The following is a 23,682-nucleotide window of genomic DNA, read 5'->3' as shown; positions in this document are numbered from 1 at the left end:
AGGATCAAATCCTTGGCAAAATCCGCAATCAATTCCTCAAGAATCTAGACCTTTTCTTCTTCTTTCTCCTCTTGAGTTCTCTCTCTAAAAACCCTAGCGTGATTTTCAATTGTGTAAACTGAACTAATTCAGTTTAGACCCCAATTTAATTATCAGAAACGAATTTAATTAATTGGGTAGTGAAAAGACCATAGTACCCTTCTAAAATCTGGTTTTGACTTTTCTTATCTAGACAGCCCGACTTCAAATGGGCATATCTCCCTCATACGAACTCGAAAATGAGAAAACTCAATGGTGTTGGAATGATAATTCAAAGATATTTCCTACGGTATCGTGTAGTCCACCTAACTCATCATGTGCTAGGAGTTATTGTAGTTTAAAGTTGACCTAAAACTCATACTTAGCTTAACTTGTCAAACTTTTCAAATTTGATTATTTCCAAAAACGGGTTCTTTCAAATTCTAGCTCTTTCTAGTGCTTTCAAATAGCGAGGTGTTACAGTTCTCCTCAAGTCTAGATTACTACTTCACAAAATATTAGCACTTATTCTAAGAGAAAAATCATCCTTTTGATTTTAACTATATATAAACGAAATTTTAAATAAATTAGAACAACAATATCATTTCAAATCTTTCACTAATTTATTTATTAATCAAGGATCAATAAATATAAGATGAAAAGAAATAAATAACTTTAAAAAAAATTGTAGGGCCGGATTGTTGGGTTGTGCTACGTATCTCCAATCTTTTGAGAATTCGATTTTTGTTGTGGGGCGATTGGTTTGTCGGATCAGGGACCAGTGAAGAGTTATCAAATTGATTTTGAGAAGATGAAAGTGAAAAGATTTTGGGAAAGTTAACTTTTCTTATAAAGTGTAAGAAAAAGTTACACTTTATAAAGTGGAAAAAAATTTGTTTTATGTTAAAATACAGACGTTAACATACTAACGTTTGCTGTTTATATTTTTCGGTAAAATAGAAGAAAAAATTACACTAATCTATTTTAATTTCTTTCTAAAATAATGACTTATTTTGATTACTTTTATCTCTTTGTAACTCAAATAGGTTCCGAACTCCCAATGGAGCAGATTGAAGTCTTCGGTGATTCAAATTTACGGTGCGACTGCCCCTAGGCAAATGACGAAGTTGTGTAACAGATAGATTTCAATTTTTTTTTTTTAAAGGCGTCCCAATCCAGCCCATAGTGGGAGAATTATGTCAAAACCGTATCACCTTACATACGTGTCCAAATTCCATTGGTTGTCATGCTCGAAATGGCAAAGAGTGGGAAATGTCTTTAGCACGTCATAATTAAATTTTTCAGAGAAGTTACTCCAAACATCTTTGTGTAGGTTAAAGGAGATATTTGTTAAAATGTATATTAATGGGCATGTTCGTACGAACGAAAATATTTTTTATAATTTTTTCGTGAAAAATAATTGAGTTTTTATTTTATTTGATGTGTTTTAGTTTATTTGATCTATTTTCCTTTTTAGTTCGCTAAAAAAAATATATTTTTTGGCGATTCTTTAATCCCTACTTTTTGTGTGACATGTTGAAAGACAATAAAATTAAAGAACATTTTAGTATTTAAGATGGCATGATACAAAAAATTTCTTTAATTTATTAAATTTCGTCTCAAATATAAATAGGACAAACAAATTGAAACAAGGAGAGTATTTAATTTTAGCATTTGAAAAGTAATTGAAAGTATTGTCCTAAGAATATTTATATTTAATTTACCAAAACACTATCGAAATAAGATAGGATTTGGAACGGTGATGAGACAATGAACATAAATTGTCACTTATGAAACTTATTTATTTCTTATTTGTTTAGAATTTCCTCATATCTTAAGTATTTTCTCAAAGAAAATAATTTTCAAAACATTTTAACCAATCCAAACATAAAACGAAGCTAGATGATAGTGTTGAGAGCAGCCAAAAGTGGTAGAGACAATCATGTAATGTGTGATAGGGTGTAGGGCGTACCTAAGATGTTAATATGCAAAGGGAAAACGCATATAAGCGAACGAAGGTTGCAGTTGTCAAATTCAGAGCAATGTCATTCACTATATTTTCCCATAGACATGTAACGTGTTCGCTCATACATTGAGGAAATATTCACAAGGATAATGTTACTTCATGGATGAAACAATGAACTACTGTTTCTACATCTCTCAAGGAACAGTGTACTGAGATAGGAAAACATCAAGGCACAGAAATTTTGAGCTTCCTTTCTCTCTACGTAATAACTAAAAATATACATCCATCCTCAAGTTATTTCCTGCTCTACTCCGAAAGATCACCTTCCAATATCCTCATTTCATTAATATCGACATTCCTGCATCCATTCTCTAAACATTGCCGGGAAGCTTCCATCTTATGACGTAGTAAACAATCAATCACCATTCAAGTGTTTAAATTGCTTCAGAAAAGTTTCCAGTCTGCAATTAAAAATTCAAGGAATGGAGTGAAGAGGAATTCTGGGACTACATCCTGGAAAATCACATATAAGGGGGCAGAGCAGAGTGTCTCAAAACCCCCCACCAGCCATCCTTGACAAGAAAAGACAATCAGTGGAAGAACAAAACAAAATGCAGTATAAAGCTAGATTACTACAGTAAAATTTAAAAGGTGAGTATGAATGTCCAAAAACAGGTTAAGCTGATTTCTACTTTAAAACAGGTTTCTTATGAGTACCTTAGTTCATAGGTATACTAAGGTTTCTTTCCAAATTAACAGAATACTTGTGACTTAATCGAAGCAAAGACTTGAGCAACTTCAATATACATCCATTGTAACATTTTCTAGACAGATGGATTGAAAAAATCATGACAATGCTTAACAATGAAACACTCATAAAAGCCCACATACTGTGAAGCTATTTGTTGCTGGAAAAGAAATAAGTCAAGAACCATACGTGAGATTATCGCCTCATACAGCTCCTCAGAGGTCACATATAAATCTAATGACCTACTGTACACTCAGTAATCGCAATCATAAAAAAAGGTTTTATTCTCAAGTAGGTAAACAAAGTGACCCCACATATAGGATTACAGTGGATATATTGTTATTGTTGTAGGTAAAACAAAATGTGGACTTGTTAAAGGAAAAAAAATTCAAGTACCAAGAACTGTTGAACCTTCCCTCCTTTAGATTCACAAGAAATAATCCATAATTCCTTCCACAGATTGTATTTTCAAAACCATACATGTCTTACCTCTAATCTGTATGCTTATATGTCTATGAAAATGCAACTCAATACAACAACAACATCAGAAGTTTGATCCCATTAAAATGGGATCTGGTGAGGGAGGGGTCTAAGCAGACCTTAAGCCTACCGAGGGTAAGTTAGAGAGGTTACTTGGGATAAGACCATCGGTTTGAGAAAAGCATTTTCAAAATAGTTTGAGATATGTTGAGAAAATGTGAAGAAGAGTAAACTATTGACAACAAAAAATAGAGATCCAAAGTAAAAAAGGAATAGCAGCAGTAGTAAAATGGAGGAATGATAATACTAACACAATAGGAGTGAGACTGCTAATGGAAAGGGGAAGTGAATAAAGTGTTTTAAACTAGCACCAAGCAAATGCAACTCTAACAATGATAATTTACTTTAGCAGCTTACGAGTACATGATGAAAAGTCTTTCATTTTAAAGCCTCATTTACATCCAGAGCGAACTTGCAAGAATAAACATATTAAACACGAACTCATTTTGACCTTGTGTCTATTAGCGAAATACTTCCAACTATTTCTGCATAAGCCATGTGAAAATATCAAGCAATACGGTGTCCTGATCATAAAAAAAGTGGTGTTACGCAATTTGATATATGCAAAAGAGAATCCCAAGAAGACAGGTCAAACTAAACTACCATGAAATCCACACGCAACTACTACTCTAATACTAAACATAAAGCCCTTAAACAGAATTCTCACTACCAGAAGTACTCCAAACCGTCTCCCGATTGGAACCTTGAGTTGAAATTGTACAAATTTAACTATGGTTGTATTTGATTATTCACATAGTACGTAAATATGCATAAAATCTGGATCATGCAGTAACTTGTGCAACTTTACAACAAGAAGAACATACCCAATGTAATCCCACAAGTGGGTCTGAGGAGGATAGTGTGTCTGCAAACCTTACCCTACCTTGTGAGGTAGAGAGGTTGTTTCTTATAGACGGTAGGCTCAAGTAAAAGCATTACAAAGCAGTGTGAAAAAAGAAAACAACCTAAACTTTTGCAAATTTAACATAATTCCTCAAAAGGAAATTGATATCTTCACAGTACAGAAAAAATACAAGATCCAGTTCCAAATAATCGTTTACTACTGTCCAAGCCAAGCTCCTCGATTAATGCATAAGTCAAAAATTCTACATCGTTCCCATTTAATTCAACTATTAGAAGGACATAAAATAGGGTATTTATCTGTTGAAACCATAATATGTGCAAACCTAGCTAACTGAACTCTGTCAACAAAATTGTAAAGAGATTGAAATCTTACAGTGAAAATTTTTTCTTGGTGAGGAGGGAGAAGAAAAATGAGAGAAAATAGCTCGTCCAATCATAGTCAAACTGTAAACAATTCCAGCAACATAAAAGAGCATAACCAAAGCAAGCACCCATGGCATCATTAAAAAGCCAATAAAGAAAGTGACGGATCCACAAATCATCAAAGCAAAGGAAATCCCCAAAAGCAGAGATGCAAATCCGGCCGGAGTAATTTGCTGCATCGACCCAGCGACAGCCATCCTCCTCCCTGAAGAGGATGGAGACATTGAGGAATCATCGTAACACTCCGGCGCCGGTGGTGATCGTATAATATTTAAAATCAAAGAAGAAAGTTGTTCTAAAACCTTAGATTGTTGATCCTGTTGCCTTCTCATCATATTAGAATGAAAAAAACAAGGCAAATGGATAAAGACGTGAGGTAGAATTAACTATCTACCCAACAATATTAAAGCCTCTATCTAGGCTTTTTGTTTGTTTTCCTTTTGCCCTGTTTGGAGAATTCAAAAATTAAAATTTATTGCATATAAGGGAGAGAGAGAGTTGCTTTATGTTGAAGGTATAGATTTTTGAAAAAGTAGAGAAGAAGGGGAAGATAAAGGATTGCCCTAAATTCGGTGTGTTGTACGCTGCTATGGGCGACTGTGAGGATAACTTATCTACATTGACACTCCATCACCATACGTGCATTCCAACATTATATATATGAGCGTGTTTATTGGTAAACATCAATTATGATGTGCTGACTCAACATTACAATACTATTTTATCCAAAACCAAAAAAGAAAAAGTGTTATTGACCCAATCTTGGAAAGTGCAATATCAAAATGATGCAATGGGTTGTTAATAGCAACCACTAATTCCATTTTCTATTTTTAAGAATATCATCATTCACTATTCTATGTTATAACTGTATAATCATAAAATTACAACTTTAATTTTTAATAAAATATCTCAATTATGTCATTCAACACTTTTCACGTGCAAATATATTCAAGGATAGGAAAAGAACTTTTCATTATTGTTTGCAATAAAGAAGGCGATGGAAATTGACTACAATTATAAATAAAATATGATATAAATTGGAGATTTTATTGATACACATTTATGAATACAACTCTATACTGTTATAAAATAAAGTATTTAGAAATTAAATAAGAAAAAAATGAAGAGAAAGAGCAGTAATGTTTTTCTTCCAATATTTCAATGCATGTATACAACTTCATTAGATAGGTGGAATATATATAAGGTAGGAGTGTGTTATTAATCCGTCAAAGTCATGAAGAAAATCTTTAAAGTCATAGTTAAATCCCTATATATTATACTTAAATCCTTAAAAGTCATGAAGTGTGAATTTGCTACTGGACATCCACATTTCATTATTTACAACACTCCCCCTTGGATGTCCATGTACATCTAGAAGAAGAAAAGAGAGTGTAAATAGTTATTCTTAATACGCATTATTTGCTTACTCGTTAAAAACCTTATCAAGAAAAAACTCAATGGAACAAAAATCTTGATTAAGAAAAAAAGAGTGTAGCGCGTATTTACTCCTCCTAATGAAAACATCATTTAATATCTTGAAGACGACGCGTTCCAATTTTGTATCTCAATTTCTCAACGGTTGAAGTCGGCAATGCCTTAGTAAACTTATTTGCTGAATTATCACTTGAACGAACTTGTTGAACATCTATATCACCTTTCTTTTGCAGATCATGAATGAAAAAAGAATTTGGTGAAAGATGTTTTGTTCTATCTCCTGTAATGTGTCTTTTCTTTAGTTGAGCTATACATGCAGCATTGTCTTAATACAATATTGTTGGAATATCTCTTTTCAAAGAAAGACCACATGTCTCTTGAATGTGTTGAGTTATTGATCTCAACCAAACGCATTCTCGACTTGCTTCATGAATGACTATTAACTCTGCATGATTTGAAGAAGTGGCAGCCATAGTTTGTTTTGTTGAACGACATGATATAGATGTACCACCACATGTAAATAAATAGCCTGTTTGCGAACGACCTTTATAGGGATCAGACAAATATCTTGCATCTGCATAACCAATCAATTGTGACTTGGATTCATTTGAGTAAAACAATCTCATATCAATGGTCCCTCGAAGGTATCTAAATATATGCTTAATTTCATTCCAGTGTCTTAGTGTTGGAGAAGAACTGAACCTTGCTAATAAGCTTACCGAGAATATATTTGGTCTAGAATTATTAGCAAGATACATTAATGCACCAATTGCACTAAGATATGGTATTTTAGCACCAACAAGTTCTCCTCCATTTTCATGATGTCGGAATGGATCTTTATTAATATCAAGAGATCTCACAACCATTGGACTACTCAATTAGAGGCGTATCCAGAATCTCAAGAACATGGGAACACCATTATCTTCAAAATAGACATTTAATTCAATTGTATAAAATTACAATGACACAAGTTGACGACCAAGTAACAATCCTTATATTGTAATATATTAGCAAAAAACATCATTCACTTACAATTGTCCTCGACGAGTTTTCATATTTTGAAAACTGTCAATAATGACATCATTACTTACATTTTTAAATTTACTACACTCTATATAGCAAACTAAACAACCATTCAAAAGATCTTCATCCATTCTATTACGCAAATCATTCTTTCTGTACTTCATTGACGAGAATGTTCTTTCCACGCTTGCGATAGCAACAAAAATAAACAAAGTTAGCTTCACAAGGAAATACACAAGTGATCAAGTTTGATCTGGTTTTATCTCTATCATCACTCTTGCAAGATCCTTGATTCCCTTCAAGTTGAGAAAATAGCTATCACACTTTTGAGAATAAACAATAAAATTATCGAGTTGAAAATTGAGTTCCCGATGCTCTTTATCACCAAACTCACTTGGATAGTACTCGGCTAGTTTCACTATCCTATCCTTGTGAAAAATAGCAAATGAATCAACCGAACTCAAACTAGTCATACCGATGAGTAAGTCACTAGTCACCACATCAAAATGATTATTGAGCTCTTGAAGTTCCAAATCAATGACGACATAAAATACTTCCACACGAAAGTGATGCAAATATGAAATATTGGACCTCTTACGCTTCGACTTTTCATTAGAGTAGTCTTCAACCATTTTGGGAATTGAAATACCATGTTTACCACAAAATAAGCTAGTCTCATCCATCATAGAGTCTCATTCATCCTCTCTCATCATTTGCAATCGTTTCTTTGAAAAGTTAAGCAACTCCAGAGCATTAACGATATATTTTTTTTCTTCTGTAAGACTTTATTCAACTCATTTGTCAATAAAAACACCTTAAACATTAAGCGCAACATAAAGACAAATTCAAATTCATGAATCTTGCTCAAAAGATTTTCCGCTGCAAATCTATCAAGATGATATGGACAATCACGTTTAATATCCTTAAGCACATTACCAATTGAAGAAAAATAATCAGAAAATTGTCCAAGGTTTTAAAATGAGACCCCCAACGAGTATCACCCGATCGTTGGAGGTCACATTCTTGATTCAAACCTTGTCCTGTATGAACTTTTTCAAATTTAAGCAACTCTTCCAACTTATCTTCTTGATGTTGTCGAAGTGAATCTCTGCGTTTAAAAGAAGCTCCAATAGTATTCAAAATATTAGTGAGAACATAAAAAAATTATCCACATCCGAATTTCCTTTGGAAAGACCTACTAGTGCCAATTGTAATTGGTGAGAAAGACAGTGAATAGAATATACAGATGACGTATCTTGTAAAATCAAAGACTTGAGACCATTTATTTACCCTTGCATATTACTAGCCCCATCATAACCTTGACCACGCATTTTGGATGTACATAATGAGTGATCCAAAAGCAAAGAATAAATTGTCTTTTTTAATGAGTGAGAATATGTATCATTTACGTGGACAATACCCAAGAATCGCTCTATCACCATTTCACTTTTGTTGACATATCTCAAAATCAGAGCCATTTGCTCCTTATGAGAGACATCCCTTGATTCATCAACTAATATTTTAAAATAATCATCGTCCAAGTGTTCGATGATAACCTTAGTAGTTTCTTTAGCACAAGCCTCCACAATATCTTTTTAAATTGTCGGACAAATCATCATATTATTTTGTGGAGCATTACCTAATATTACTCTTCCCACATCAAAATTTTTATTCCCATAGCATTTCAAAAGTTCAAGAAAAACACCTTTATATTCGGAACCTTCATTTTCATCATGTCCACAAAATGAATATTCCGATGTCAAAAGAGATCTTGCTACATCAATTGAGGCATTTAAACACATCCGATAATCACTTCTTGCTTTTCACTTTGCTTGTCAAAAGAAGATTGGACCAATTGCCTTTGGTTAATCAAATCTTGCATCCTATTGAAATATTTATGATGGATACTATTTACCTTACCAACATGTTTTTTGAATCTTTCTAAAGCTTTGTTCCAACACCTAAAATCATCTCTTGTAAATGAATATCCAGCATTTTCACTGCTTTCATGTTCATTCTTGAACAAATAATGACACAAAAAAAAATCCTGTAAAAAATCAGAAAGCGACGAAATCCGTTGCTTTTTTGCGATGTTGTCCGTTGCTTTTTTAAACGCGGCGAACATGACTGCGTCGTTTTTCCGTCGATTTTGATAAAAAAAAAAAGTGACGCAGTCCGTCGCTTTTGGCCATCGTTTTTCGATAATTTTTTAGTAGTGTCAATGTTAGGACTTTGAAAAAATCTTTGGGCCACAAGTCATGCTTTATATCTTACGACTTCACCTTTTTCATTTTGTTTTTGCACAAAAACCCATTTGTATCCCACTGGTTTGATACCTTCAGGTGTTCAGATTATTGATTCGAAAACTTCACGTTTCTCAAGTGAAGTCAATTATGCTTCAATTGCGTCCTTTCATTTCATTTTTGCCCCTCATTTACATCTTGTAGGTGACAATTTCAAGAAAGTTAATTGCTCATTTTATGATTTTACTTTACATTATTTATATTTTCAAACTATAGTTTGAAAATATTTAAAAGACAAAAGTGGAAAGTGATGTTTATTTGGTGAAAAAAAAAAGAAAGAAAAAAATTGATGTTTATTTTATGTCCTAAACTTTTTTTCTTAATGGGTGTCCATTGCCTCAATAATTTACTTACTTTGAAATGGAGGGAGTAGTAGATATTATTGAACTTATGCCCCGAGATAAATATATTCTAAAAAGATTTACAGTAAGACCTCACTAAATTCAAGAGTGTTTTAAGACTCAATGAAGCTTATTTTAATTAAATCATTGTACCTTATTAATTTATGTATCATATTTATTGAATTCACATAAAAAATAAATTTATTATACATAAAGTAAAATGAACACTTCAAAATTATTGCATCTTATTAAATTATATATCATATTTATTGAATTCATATAAAAATAAATTCATCATACATAAAGTACAATATATGTGTATGATTCGTTGTAATATATATATATATTAAATGATTCATTAAATAAATTCAAGAATTCAATAATTCATTATAAAAATAAATTCATTATACATAGTGTTCATTGTTTTTTAATAATCAAATATTATTCAGTGTATCTTTACTAAAAACATTCAATGTATGATAGTGAGAGAATAAAATACACAAGTAACATAGAAATTCTTGAAACCATATCCGAAAATGACTTCTCATTTAAAAAATTTCACAAAATCAACAATGACAAATCAAATACAATATGTAAAATATTACATGAGTACAAAAGAGATCATTTCATGACATGCACTCAAAAAATTTACCGTCATGGCAACACCAAATTTTTTGGACGCAATAAAAAAAAGTTTAGAGATGAACTTTAACTAGATTTTCATTAATTAAGAAAAAAAAAAAGACCCGATACATAGTCAGCACTTGAATTGGTAGGGTGCCATATCGGGTCGAATAAAACTTGAAAATGAGCCCAAAACAAAAATCAGCGCTTGTTTTCTTATTCTCCAAGGCTTGGCCAATTTACAAGATCAGCTCTTTGGTTTCGAATCATCAACGCAAACTCTGCTCCTTTTGTAATCAAGAGTGTGTTTTCAGTGTGTAATGGCGTCTAAGGATGTTCCTTCGAAGGGTGGGTTTAGTTTTGATTTGTGCAGAAGGAATGAGATGCTGGTGAATAAAGGACTTCGCTCTCCTTCTTTCCTCAAGACTGGTACTACCATCGTTGGCTTAATTTTTCAGGTACACTACCTCTTCCCTTTTTTTTATTATTTAATTATTTTGACTCACTTGAAACCGTCTAGCTAAACCCTTATACATTGAACCTAAAAACGGGGGAATCCTATTATTGGTTTGTTTGAATTAAACAAGCATTGAAAACAAAAGGTAGGTGATCTCTTGCAATATATCGTGGACAAAGTTATTTGGTATCTACAGTGGCGCAACTGATCCAAACCTTAGTGTTGTGTTATAGGCACAGGGCGTTAGCATTTGCCTACTGTAGATGCAAAAATTTATGCAGATTTTTTAATTTTTTTTATTTAAGGGAGAAAAAGACATTTGGTTTGGGTCATTTGCTTGCAGTACAACATGGAGAGTATTATTTCAGAATCTTTTCATTTAGTTGGGAAAGAGATCATTTCAGGCCTAAGTCATTTGAGTAGAGTGGTTAATGACTCTCTAATTAATTTTTTGTTTTCATTTGTTTGGACAAGATTTTTATGGTTTTGCTAACTACATTAGAGAGTTATTTCATTGCTTTTGAAGTTTCTTAAGATAGAAGCATTCATATGCATTCGATTGTATGTGCTGAACCTGAAATAGATTTCATAGGTTGTATCTATTCTGAATATTCTGCTACTGGTATCGAAATGTTCAGCTTTTGGAAGCATATGATAAAAGGATTTTTCTGTGTGAAAACTTCCCAAGCAAAACAACTTTGCCTTACCATTAAAAACTTGTCTTTCTTGATTAGAGATCCTTTGACAAATTTGGAGTAATAAGGGAGAGAAAAGAGGAAAAAGAGTATTTTATTTTAGGCATGGAGATTTTTGTGTGCCAACGTTCTGAAGGATTAAAAATGCTGGCTACTACTGGAAGGTATCATCTTTCATTTAATACCTACACTCTTGTTTTGAAGGACACAAAGAAGAGGAGATGAAGTAATAAGACCATCTCCAACCCACCTCTATTTTACTCTCCATTCTCTATATTTGGAGAGTAAAATAGAGAATTGACACTCCAACCCATCTCCATATCACTCTCTATTCTTCATATATAGAGAGGTGAATAGTAATTCTCCAAATTTGGAGAATTACTATTCACACTCTCTATTTCACTTTTTGATTATATTATTTATATTTCTATTACTTCTAATTAACATATTATGTTACATATAATGTCATTAATTAAATATCTAATATACAATTCTTTTTAAATGTAATATACAACAACATACCCAGTGAAATCCCACTATGTGGGGTCTGGGGAGGGTAGAGTGTACGCAGACCTTGCCACTACCTCGTGGAGGTAGAGAGGCTGTTTCCGATCTTTTTAAATGTAATATAATATTTTTAAAAATATATTATTTAATATATACTACTTTCATCCCGAATTAACAGTATTTTAATTTTTTCTAATTTTCATCAATAATATAATTTAATTTTACTATTAATTTTCACTATAAAGAATACACAAAATTAAAATGATAAGATGAAAATTTTAGTTTTAAAGTACAATACATAATATGATAATTTAAATACAAAATAACAATACAATACATAACATAATAATTTAAATACAAGATAAAATACAATATATAACATAATAATTAATTCGTGATAAAACAAGAATCATGCCGAAAAGATGTTGAACGTGCATTCGGAGTTTTGCAATCACGTTTTGCAATTATTGCAAGACCGTCACGTTTTTTGAGAAAGGAAGTGCTACATGATATAATGACTACATATATACTGCACAACATGATAATTAAAGATGAACGTGATCCTAATACACCTATTCAAGATGTTGTAGAGGCTCCAACTCCAACGACAAAAATGGTGGTAGATGAAAATTTCCGGTTTGAACAATATTTAGCTAGATATTAAAAAAAATTAAGGACAAAAATGCTCATTTTGAACTCTTTAATGCATTAATAGAGTATTTATGGGCGCAACGTAATAATTTCAAAAATTGAGTATTTATGTAATTGTATTTCACGTTTATTTGAATTTGTCCATTAATTTGTATAATATATAATATTTTCTTGCAATTTATGTTATTTAAAAATTTAGAATAAAATATAATTTTATATTAAATAAAAAATTTGAAAAAATAAAATTTTATATCACATGAAAATTATATAAAGTAATTATTGGGGAAAAAATAAAGGATTTATATATGAAATAAGAAAATAAAAATGAAATAGAAATAATAATATAATATTGAGGAGAGAGAGAAGAGATTCCTTTTTAGAGAGTAAAATAGAGAATTGAGTTGGAGTTGGTTATCTGAAAAAATAGAGAATTTTATATTTGAAGAGTAAAATAGAGTGTAGGGTTGGAGATGCTCTAAAGTTGCTTAGTACACCGAAAAAATATTGGATTTGTGACTTAGGATTTCTTCTTGTCTTTCCTTCCCCTTCCTTACTTCATTTTGCTTTGAAGTATCGAGTTCATAATGCCTTACTGAGTATCATATAAATAGATAAAACTCTGCCTATATTTTCCCTTGGAGTCCTATGAAGGGAATGTTTGACAAGCTCTCACCAAGTTATTTGTGGGATGAATAGAACCATGTTTTTGAAACTAGGATTTTTTTTTTGAAACTGAATAGAACCATGAATTTGACCATTCATTATTATTGATCTTCCCAATCTTCATTAGCAGATGTAAGTATATTCTTGCCAAGGCAGTTAACCTATATCAGTTGTTAGAAAGTACAATTCAGGGTCTGTTCAGTATGGAGGAAGATGTTTTCCAATTTTCTCATGTTTGGTTGGTCAAGATTCTTGGAAAGCAGTTTTTCTAGGAAAACAAGAACCTTAAAATGAGGAAAATAACTTCCCTAGTGGAAGTAGGGAAAACAAGTTCCACATTGATTTTGTCCTCCCCACCCTCCAACACCCTCGTAGATCTTTCAACCTAATTAATTGCAAAGAGAATCACAATATATGAAAGGTGATGTTTGGTGGTAGAGAGGATTTTTTCTTTGGAAGGTAGATCCTCAGCTTATCTAATTGCCAACACCTATGTAAAATGGAAGGTAAAATAGAGAAATAAGTTTGTTCTTTTGGGGAAAAATAAAAAAGTAAGGAGAGGTTTTCTTTTTTCATCAAAGGTTGGAGGTGGAGGCTGCTGAGGATTTTAAAAAAAATTGGGCCATACAAATAGTAAGAGCTAAATATGGTCCGGATCTATGTTGCGCGGACTCTTCATATTTGTAGGCGAACCCGTCTCGACGCGACACTGGTGCGGGTGCGGGTGCGGGGTGCGTGTCGGATTCGGTCAATTCGATCCGGACACTTTGACCGAAGCCGAGAAAAGATTTAGGGAAGAAAAAATTAGTTTCCGGCGATGTAAAAAGGACAAAGCTTGAAAAAGTACAGAGAATAGAAGAAAGAAGAGAAAATCAATTTCCGGCTCCGGCGATGCGACGGCGACGGCGACGGCGACCTAAAGAAAACAAAGTTGAAAAAGTAAAGAGAAAGAGAAGAAAGAAAGAGTTTTTTCTTCAAAAAGTAAAGGAAATAGAGAGTCTTTTTTTTTAATCTTTCTTGAAAATGTATGTGCACAATACATATACCCTTGAAAAAAGAAAGATCAGAAAGTCTTAAAGTAAAGTAGTGTCAGAAAAGGAAACATCCCATCAGCCATCAGCCGTCAGCCGTCAGCCGTCAGCCATCAACTACAAAGCTTTTTCAGTTGGAAATATTATATATATATATATATAGATATTTCTTATTTAATTTTTTGACAATCAATTTTAAAATTTTAAAATAATGGAGATATCGAAAAAAATTTAAATTCATATTTCTTATTTAATTGTTTAGCATTCAGTTATTATTATTATTATTATTATTAAATTTTAAGAATGGAAGATTGAATTCTACAAAATACATGTAAGTTTATCACAACATATCTTTCAAATTTAGAATATCTTCATAACTATATTTTTATAATATTGAAAAATTTTAGTCGTATCCCCGCACCCGTATCCATACTCGGATTCGCACCCACGAATCTTAAAATTTGGATTTTGCCGAATCCGACTCTCGGATTCGCATCCGTCTCGGATACCCGCACCCGAGTCCGAGCAACTTAGGTCCGGATAACAAGGGAGTAAATTCACCATTTGGAGATCCATAAGAAGAACTTGACCTCTGATGAAGGCTCACACCACTATCAGGGTATTTAATGGCTGCAATACATCTTTTTGGAGGGACAAATGCCTTGCCAATTCTTGTCTAAAGGATCTCTTTCCAAACATTTATTCCCTGGATCTACAGTAAGAGAAAACAGTAGATGGAGCATTTGTAGAGTTGTGTACATTCAGAAGAAATCAAAATGATTGGGAAGTGAATACATTAGTTGAGTTGTATAGAACACGGGAAGAATTCAAAGCTACACAGGAGAGATATGATAGACTTTAGTGGCAAGTACATGGTAGCGGACATTTCGGGGTTTTCTCAAGCTTCTTAGCAGAGACATGCAGCAAGTGGACAACTGGCCATGGAAGAACATATGGAAAGTTAAAACACCTACAAAGTAGCATGTTTTAGTTGGTTGTTAGCCATGGAAGTGGTGCTGACTTATGTAAACCTTAGAAAGAGAAAAGTCAACCTTTGCTCTAAGTGCTACACGTGTGTTGAAGAAACTGAGACAGTCAGCTATCTTATTTCTAAACTGTAGGATCGCAGACATGCTGTGAAAGATCTTCATTAGTCTTAGAGGTATTGTTTGGACAATGCCAATGAAGATTACTGAGGTCTTGCTCAGCTGGGAAGAAGCAGGTGTAGGATCGACATACAAAGATAGATGGTGGTGGATTGTCCCAACTTGCGTTTGGTGGACAATCTAGAAAGAGAGAAATTTCAGATGTTTAGAAGACGCCAGCAGTTCAGTTCAGAGGATTAAATTGAATTGCTTTAGACCTTTCTGTTTTTGATCTAACTAGAAACACATAGAAGATATTGTTTCAACTATAGACACTGTAGTTTTTGTTAAGGTTTCCGGAGCAGTTTTTTTCTTTTTCAGTTGTAACTATGGTTTCAGCACAACCTAAGTGCTATTTTGATAAATATATACAAAATGTTGCCTTCTCAAAAAAAAAAACAACTCAGATATGGGGTTTGTGATTAATATCTGGCCATGGCACAAATGTCATGAAAAACAGAGCTATCAAGAGTCAAGCATGTTTGCAGCTAATGTTTGTAACTTTGTTCTACTGGTCATCAAAAAACTTTGTTCTACTACTATTTTTTTCCGATTGGAATATTTTATGAGTAACTCGACAAAATATAGGATGAAACTCGTTTCATCTATATGATAGATATACTTGCAAAGACCCCCTATATCTCCCTGCCAAGCATTGAGTTTAGTATGAATTTGTGGCAGAAGTAGCTCCGCTCCATGCTAAACTTCAAGAAAAGAAAGGATTGGACTGTCCACCAATTCTAGAGCTTACCTCTCATCAAGGGAATAGTAAAGAAGGGCGTGGTTTGACTTCTCAGCCACAGGAACAAGAATCTTCCAAAACTAGTAGCATCACTTTGCAATTACAACCACTATAAAGCCACCACCCTCAGTCTTTAGTGATAGAAGCATTAGCTTTTAGCTTGAGGCTATCTTCCATAAAGAAATTATGAACCATATACATAGCTAACTGCATTGCTGAGTGCTAATTGTCAAAAAAGAATTCCATTCTTATATGGTTTTCTTTCTTTTTCTCCCCTTCACAGTATCTTAGATACACCTGCATCTTCATTTCTTTTTAGTTTAAGGGTGATGTAGCTTTCTTGAATGACTGTGTGATTGATTATCCATGAGATGTTGCACAAGGGATCAGCAGACTCAGGAAGCTATGTGTAATATACATCTTTAAATCTTTTGTGAGGAAAATGTGGCCTTTAAGAGTCCATGATTGGTGCATGTTTTACCAGCTGATTTTGCAAGTGATTCTTATGTAACAGCTTAAGAATATCTTTTGTATTCCAGGATGGCGTCATTCTTGGAGCAGATACACGAGCCACTGAAGGACCGATTGTTGCTGATAAGAACTGTGAGAAGATTCATTACATGGCCCCCAACATATATTGCTGTGGAGCAGGAACAGCTGCTGATACTGAGGCAGTAACTGGTAATTTGAGTTTGATATTCATGTAATTCCGTTATCGATAGTAACATCTCTTTCATGTTTCAAATCCTACTCTGTGTCTCTCTCACACCTTAAGTAGCAACTGCTATTTTGTAGACATGGTCAGTTCCCAACTGAAGCTTCACAGGTATCACACTGGTCGTGAATCCAGGGTTGTGACAGCTCTCACTCTTTTGAAGTCTCATCTATTCAGGTGAAACATATATTTTAATGTTGAAATTATTTCTTTCCGTGCAATTAAATTGCTAACACAGAGGCTTAACTATGCTCTCTTAACCAGCTATCAGGGGCACGTCTCAGCTGCTTTGGTCCTTGGTGGGGTTGATGTCTCAGGGCCACATCTGCATACTGTGAGTGGTCTTGTGTTTGATTCGCCTTAGTATATTCTTATTTTTTCCATTGTTAAAATCCTGAAATGTTGCTGGTTAATGGCCTCTTCTCAGATTTATCCACATGGATCAACTGATACTCTTCCATATGCTACAATGGGCTCTGGTTCCCTTGCAGCTATGGCTATCTTTGAGTCAAAATACCGGGAAGGGTTAAGTGTAAGTTCATTTTCTGCAGCTATGTTCAGTCCACTGAATCTGGCCTCTATTATACATTGTAAATTATTAAAATGTTGAGATGGAATCTTGGTTCAGAAAGATGAAGGGATAAAGCTAGTAGCGGAGGCAATATTGTCTGGGGTGTTCAATGATCTTGGTAGTGGAAGCAATGTTGATATCTGTGTGATAACAAAGGTCTAATCTCCTTTTAGCAATCAATGACAAATTTTTCAACTTATCATTCATGACTCTACGTATGTTCTATTTTGCTAGTATTTCAACTTGTATGCTGATTTGTTAGGGTCACACGGAGTACTTAAGGAATCATATGTCGCCTAATCCTCGGACCTATCCACAGAAGGGTTACTCATTCCCTAAAAAGACTGGTTAGTATTCTCATACTTGTCAGGGCCCAAGGAAGACCTTGTTAAAATATTTAACTTAGTGTCTGAAAAATGCTTAGCATTTAGCCTGGACTTCACTAATGTGGTTAGTTGAATTGTGGTTACAGAAGTTCTTCTTACAAAGAGTATACCATTGAGAGAGATGGTAGAGGTGATTGAAGGTGGAGATGCTATGGAAGAATGAGTTCCAGGAGTGTTGCTTTCTCAAACAATTTCCAGAGTATCAAGTGTTTGTAACTTTCTAAGTGACCTGCTCCATCTACGTTATTAGATATAGCTTTCAAACAAATTGTTGCTGGAGAATGAAATATCCGTTTGGGCTGAATGAAGGATTTTGTAGTTTGTTTGTGTTGCCCTGCTGCTTTCAATAGTTTTCCTAGCAGTGGCAGTCTTAAGTTTTTTTGGGTTGTTCGGCCGAGATGTTTGCCAGGTGCTTGCGAAGTAAAGAATATATCTGTCGTAAATTATGCCAAAAGGAACCCATGAAAAAATTTATGGTGGGTGAGGCATATCATGTCATAGTTGTGTGAGGGATTTTTTTAATTGATAAAAATACATGTTGTGGATCCCACACCATTATAACTTCTCCTTTTCTCTTCTCACGTCTCCAACTCCACCTTTCATTTACAGAGTTCGGAGCCAAAATTCACTTCTTTCCTTCAAAATGTATAAACGATCACTCAGTTTTTAATTTAACCAAAAGGGAAACTTTGCTCCCTGTGTGGCGAGATATGTTTCTATAGCCATCTCGCTTTCACAATCAGTGAGATATGTTTTGCGATTCTTTATTTTTATTTTTTGTAATTCTTATTGGCCAAGCAGCGAGTTTGTCAAAAAAAAATAATAAAAAAAGTAGCTTCTTGCTAAGTGAGTTACACTTTTTAATAATTTTTTTTGGCAGAATGACTTGGGAGATCCTTATACTTGACTCGGATTGTCAACTAGACCCTTCTACTCATGACTTTGTCAATTGAACACTTAAACTAAACGAAACATAATATTTTAAATCCCTCTGACCGTTGACCAATCCTATGTGGCAACTTAATAGTCGAGATGGAACAAATGTGTGATCTCATGCATTAAAGGAGTGTAAAAAACAAATTGAGACTAAAATTAATTAAAAGAAAAGAAAAAATAAATAAAAGGACAAATCTTCTTTTTCCCATTTTCTTTTCTTTTCTACCCAACATCACTGTGGTTCCCCCCCACCCCCACCCCCCACCTAGTCCTGATTTTTCTTTCTTGCTCCATTTCCCCATTTTTATAATCTTTAATATGTTTGTAAGAAGTATTTCAGAAATTCTTTTCCAGAAGTAGTTGCTTCAGTTTTTGTGAGATAAAAATATATGAAGAGAAGCTATTGGGGGAATGGGGAGGGGTAATTTACAGGCGGCTAGGTGATAGAGATCTGATTATTTTGGAGAGTGAAGAATGATTATTGTATGTCTTTGTAAAATTAAGTGGAACATGTATATATATTAGAATATATTAAGATATTTTAGTGTGGTTCATTGGCATTAATGGAGGAAAAAGATTCACAATGATTCAAATGGTGGATGAAGACCTTGGTAAAAAAAATATGACGAAAAATTATGAATGATGAAAACTTGGAGAAAAATGATATTTTTTAGTTATTTAAGGTAGTAAGAACTAGTAAGGAAAAAGGATGTAAGATGACAATGGTGTCTTTGGTGAAAAAAAATGGAGGGAGATGGTTAATGATAAAGTTAGTGTGAGGAAGAAACGGAGAGAAAAAGAAAAATAATGAAAATTTTAAATAAGTAAAAAATAAGTGAAAAGATAAAAAAAATTAAATTTCTTAAAATAAAGTAAAAATAGGTGACGTGTCACTAGAAGTCTGATGTGGATCCTGACATGTCATTTTCATTGTGTGTTTGAAGTGCACGTGAAGTCAAAAGGATTTAAAAGATTGTGTTTCATTGAGTTTAAATATTCAGTTAGCAATATCGTGAGTAGAAGGGTCCAGTTGACAATTTGAGCCAAGTATAAGGGTCTCCCAGGTCATTCCGCATTCTTTTTTTAAAAAAAAATTACATCTCGCTGCCTGGACAGCAAGGTTGTCAAATTTTTTTTTTCCCAACTTCTCTTTATTTTTGAAGTTATGTTGTGGAGTACATTGCATTCTGAAAAGATCACACCAAAAACTCTCATTCAACTATGTCATAATAAATTGACAAAAGGCCTTCTTCCACTTAGGGTGTGTTTGATACAGAAGAAACTGTTTTCCTAGAAAATGTTTTCTTGGAAAACAAATAGATTTCTAACTTATTTTTTCATGTTTGGTTAGTGAATGAAAAATATTTTTCAGAAAATATTTTTTATTTTTGGCTTGAGACTAAAAAGTACTTTTCAGGAAAATAACTTTTGGTTCGAAAATCAACTCCCATAATTGATCTAGGACCCGACCCCGATACCTAAACTCGGACAAGACCCCGATGACCGTTCCAAAATCCGACCGTGAGATCTGACCCAGGACCTAACCTAGACTTTCGACCTAGGAAATTTTTTCTCAAAAACAATTTATTTTTAAAAAAAAGAGGAACTTTCGCATATAGCCACTCAAAAATAACCTAATTACGCTCCATAGCTATAGTTTGCTAATTACGATTTGTAGCTACATGTTATAAGCGAGGAGAGTGGCAAGCGAGACTGGGAGAGGGAGGAGAGAGGCGAGCGAGGGAGGGAAGAGAGTGGGAGAGAGGTAAATTGTATATGTATATCGGTTAGATAATTGTATATTATACATATGTATTTGTATATGCTGGCGAGATAGATTGGGAGAGGGAGGAGAGAAGTGAGCAAGATTGGGAGAGAGAGGAGAGAGGCGAGCGAGAGATGACAATAATTTGTATAATTCACATCTCGTTTGTATAATTCGCAGGTATGTTTGTATAATTCACGTGTTTTTGTATAATTGAGTAATATAAAGTCTAGAATTATATAGATATAATAAAACTCGAAATAACAAATTTATACAAACATAAACATATAAACTTTAAACTAAGGGTGGCAAACGGACCGGTTTTTGTCCGGTCCGGTTCCCGTACCGGTAAGACCGGTACCGGTTGAACCGGTAAGGAACCGGTCTTATAGGTACCGGAACGGGTACCGAAACGGAACCCGGATTTTTATCCGGTTGATCCGGTCCGGTAAGAACCGGTTCTGGTCCGGTTCAACGGTCAATTTGATTTTTTTTTTTTTTAAATGTGAACGTTAAGGAGCCGTTGGGCCCTTTTAGCCGTTGGGCTGGGGCCCAAAACGGCTCCAAACAGCCCCCCCACCCCTCTCTACCCCTTAACACTATAAATATATCATATTTTTTCATTTAAATCACAAATTCACAAACTATTTCATTCATATCTTATAAAATCTCTTAATTTTCAATCTCTCATAAATTCATAATTATTATTTTGTGATATTGACTTGGAGTTCGAATTTCGGAGATTTATTTGAAGTAAATCGGAAGCTTCAATTGGCATCTCTCAATTCCGGCTTTGGTTATACGTCTACTTTTACGTAGACGTTCGGTACATTCGTTCCAACTTTAATTTTTTATTTGTTTATTAATTAAGTTATTTTATTTTTTTGTTATATTATCTTTGCTTGTTTTTCATAATATTAATTATTTTAAACTTGAACATGAATTTTGAAAAATATAGTGGTAAAAGACCAATGTCGGAAAGAAAAAATAATAGGGGAGGAGGAAGTAGTTCTAATTCTAAAAATTTGCCACCTCCTAGATTTAGAATTAATACTAATGATTATACTCATGTTGATGAAACTTCTTTTACACGAGACTCACGACCTATTGAATTTAATTCCGAAAATGAAGTAGATCATGAAACTTTAAATAGATGTTTTACTAATTTTGAGGAAGAATTAGATGAGGAAGTAGAAATAAATGAGGAAGATGATGAGACCCCTACCCCTACTAGTCCGGCTACCGAATTACCGGAACAAGATGAAGTCCCCTCTTTACCTACTTTTTCAAAGACCGTTGTACGTGTTAAAAGATCTTTAGTATGGAAATTTTTGGTACAAAATGAGGAAAAAACTACTGTTACTTGCACGAAATGTAAATTGATCATGAAACATGTAACTACGGGTACACAAGGGGGAACGGGACGACTAAGAACACATTTGAGAAAGTGTAATAAAGAATTTGCTCGCCTAGATGATATAGAAAGGGCTAATAGAAATGGAATACCTCAACCTGAAAATTCTATGGGAGCTGGAGGTTCTAATATGGTTCAAAGTGTATTAAATATGACTAACCCGGCTAGCCGAAGCACACACCGCACATATAGTAAAGAAAAAGATCGTAGAGAATTAGCTAAAATGGTTGTTGTTTGTGGTTTGCCTTTTTCATTTCCTTCACATCCTGGTTTTATTCAGTATATTCGGGAATTGTATAACCCAGATTATGAAGGTATTCCAAGAAGTACAATTAAAAGTGATCTTTTTAAATATCAAAAAGAATATTGTCATTTTCTTCGTTGTTTATTTGTTTATTATGATGGTAGATTATCTATTACTTCTGATATGGGACGTAGTCCTAATGGTAATGATTATTTTACAATTACTGTCCATTGGATTGACCATGAATGGAACATGCAAAAACGAATATTAGGATATAAATATGTTGAAGAAACTAAAACCGGTGCTTATATAGCAACAAAAATAGGCTCTATTTTACAATTTTATGGAATATGTGATAAAATAATGAGTGTCACTTTAGATAATGCTTCTAATAATTTAAAAGCAATTGATTATTTAAAATGTAGACTTTGTCCAATTGATAATGATTCTTTTCATATTAAGTGTGCCGCACATGTGTATAATTTGATAGTAAAAGATGGTATTTCTCAATTTGGAATTTCTTGTGAAAAAATTAGACTTGCTTGTAATTGGATTTTTAAAGCTAAAATAAAAGCTAGAATTACAGAATTTAAAAATCGTTGTAAAGAATGTGGACTTGAATATAGAAAAGTTCCAAAAGAAGTATGCACTAGATGGAATTCTTTATTTGAAATGCTTCAAGTTGCTTATATTTATCAAGAGCCGGTACAATTAGTTTTTAATGCTCATAATGCGGACCCGAATTTGAGAATTGGCTATGAAGATTGGGAAAATACAAAAGAACTTATTGAATTTTTAAGTGTTTTTTATAAAGCAACAAATGCTGCTTCTGGTCAATATTATCCAACTATTTCTTCTGTTTTAGTAAATATTTGTGCTATTTCATCTGAATTTGCAAAATATAAAGGAAAAGATCGATTTGAAAATTCCCTTGCTTTTATGATTGAAAAATTCAAAAAATATTTTTTCCCTATTCCTCAAATCTATTTGACTGCTACTACTTTCAACCCAAATTACAAATTAAAAGGTGTTGAAAGAATGGTTGAAAAGATTTATGCAAATTTAGAAATTAAAGATGATGAAACTCCTAGTGTTGAAGATTGTAAAAGTAGCATATATATAAAAGCTAGAGAGTTATATAATACATATAAATCTATGGAAAAAAATATTCCAATAGTTGAACCTCCATCTTGTAAACCTAGAAGCGATGATACGGATGATTGGATGGATGATTATCTTGAGCTTGAATCATCTACTAATAATGATTTTGATTTATATTTCAATCAGGCACGGGAAAAGATTAGGCATGAAGAAGGACAACTTCAAGCTCCAATATTAGTATGGTGGAAGAATCGTGAAAATCAATTTCCGACCCTTGCTAGGATTGTTCGAGATGTTCTAGCGATTCAAGCATCATCGGTCGCTTCGGAGCAAGCCTTTAGTGCGGCGAGATTTATGATTGGAGATCATCGATAT

The 23,682-nt window shown here is 33.4% G+C and overlaps 2 protein-coding genes across 2 annotated transcripts; one reads left to right on the top strand and one right to left on the bottom strand.

Moving 5' to 3' along the window:
• Positions 1-2,063: 2,063 nt before the first annotated feature.
• On the bottom strand, positions 2,064-5,178 carry LOC125856886 (uncharacterized). Its single transcript, XM_049536539.1, has 2 exons — positions 4,510-5,178; positions 2,064-2,445 (listed from the first exon to the last, which is right to left on the bottom strand). Exons 1-2 carry the CDS (start codon positions 4,892-4,894, stop codon positions 2,429-2,431), a joined length of 402 nt encoding a protein of 133 aa, XP_049392496.1. The 5' UTR covers positions 4,895-5,178; the 3' UTR covers positions 2,064-2,428.
• A 5,343-nt stretch (positions 5,179-10,521) lies between these two features.
• On the top strand, positions 10,522-18,322 carry LOC125855191 (proteasome subunit beta type-7-B-like). The gene is made up of 8 exons (XM_049534876.1): positions 10,522-10,742; positions 16,715-16,856; positions 16,971-17,067; positions 17,155-17,224; positions 17,318-17,422; positions 17,519-17,617; positions 17,724-17,808; positions 17,934-18,322. Exons 1-8 carry the CDS (start codon positions 10,605-10,607, stop codon positions 18,008-18,010), a joined length of 813 nt encoding a protein of 270 aa, XP_049390833.1. The 5' UTR covers positions 10,522-10,604; the 3' UTR covers positions 18,011-18,322.
• The last annotated feature ends 5,360 nt before the right edge of the window (positions 18,323-23,682 follow it).

This window comes from Solanum stenotomum, chromosome 2 (genome assembly GCF_019186545.1).
Source record: "Solanum stenotomum isolate F172 chromosome 2, ASM1918654v1, whole genome shotgun sequence".
Classification (NCBI taxonomy): domain Eukaryota; kingdom Viridiplantae; phylum Streptophyta; class Magnoliopsida; order Solanales; family Solanaceae; genus Solanum; species Solanum stenotomum.
Note: the sequence above shows the minus strand (reverse complement) of the source record. Positions and strands in the feature narration are given on the sequence as shown.

Coding starts and splice junctions, on each gene's coding strand:
- LOC125856886 (XM_049536539.1), bottom strand. CDS start 4,894: ATGATGAGAAGGCAACAGGATCAACAATCTAAGGTTTTAGAACAACTT.
- LOC125855191 (XM_049534876.1), top strand. CDS start 10,605: ATGGCGTCTAAGGATGTTCCTTCGAAGGGTGGGTTTAGTTTTGATTTG. Junction 17,068..17,154: donor TTGAAGTCTCATCTATTCAG/GTGAAACATATA, acceptor TCTCTTAACCAG/CTATCAGGGGCACGTCTCAG. Junction 17,809..17,933: donor CTCATTCCCTAAAAAGACTG/GTTAGTATTCTC, acceptor TTGTGGTTACAG/AAGTTCTTCTTACAAAGAGT.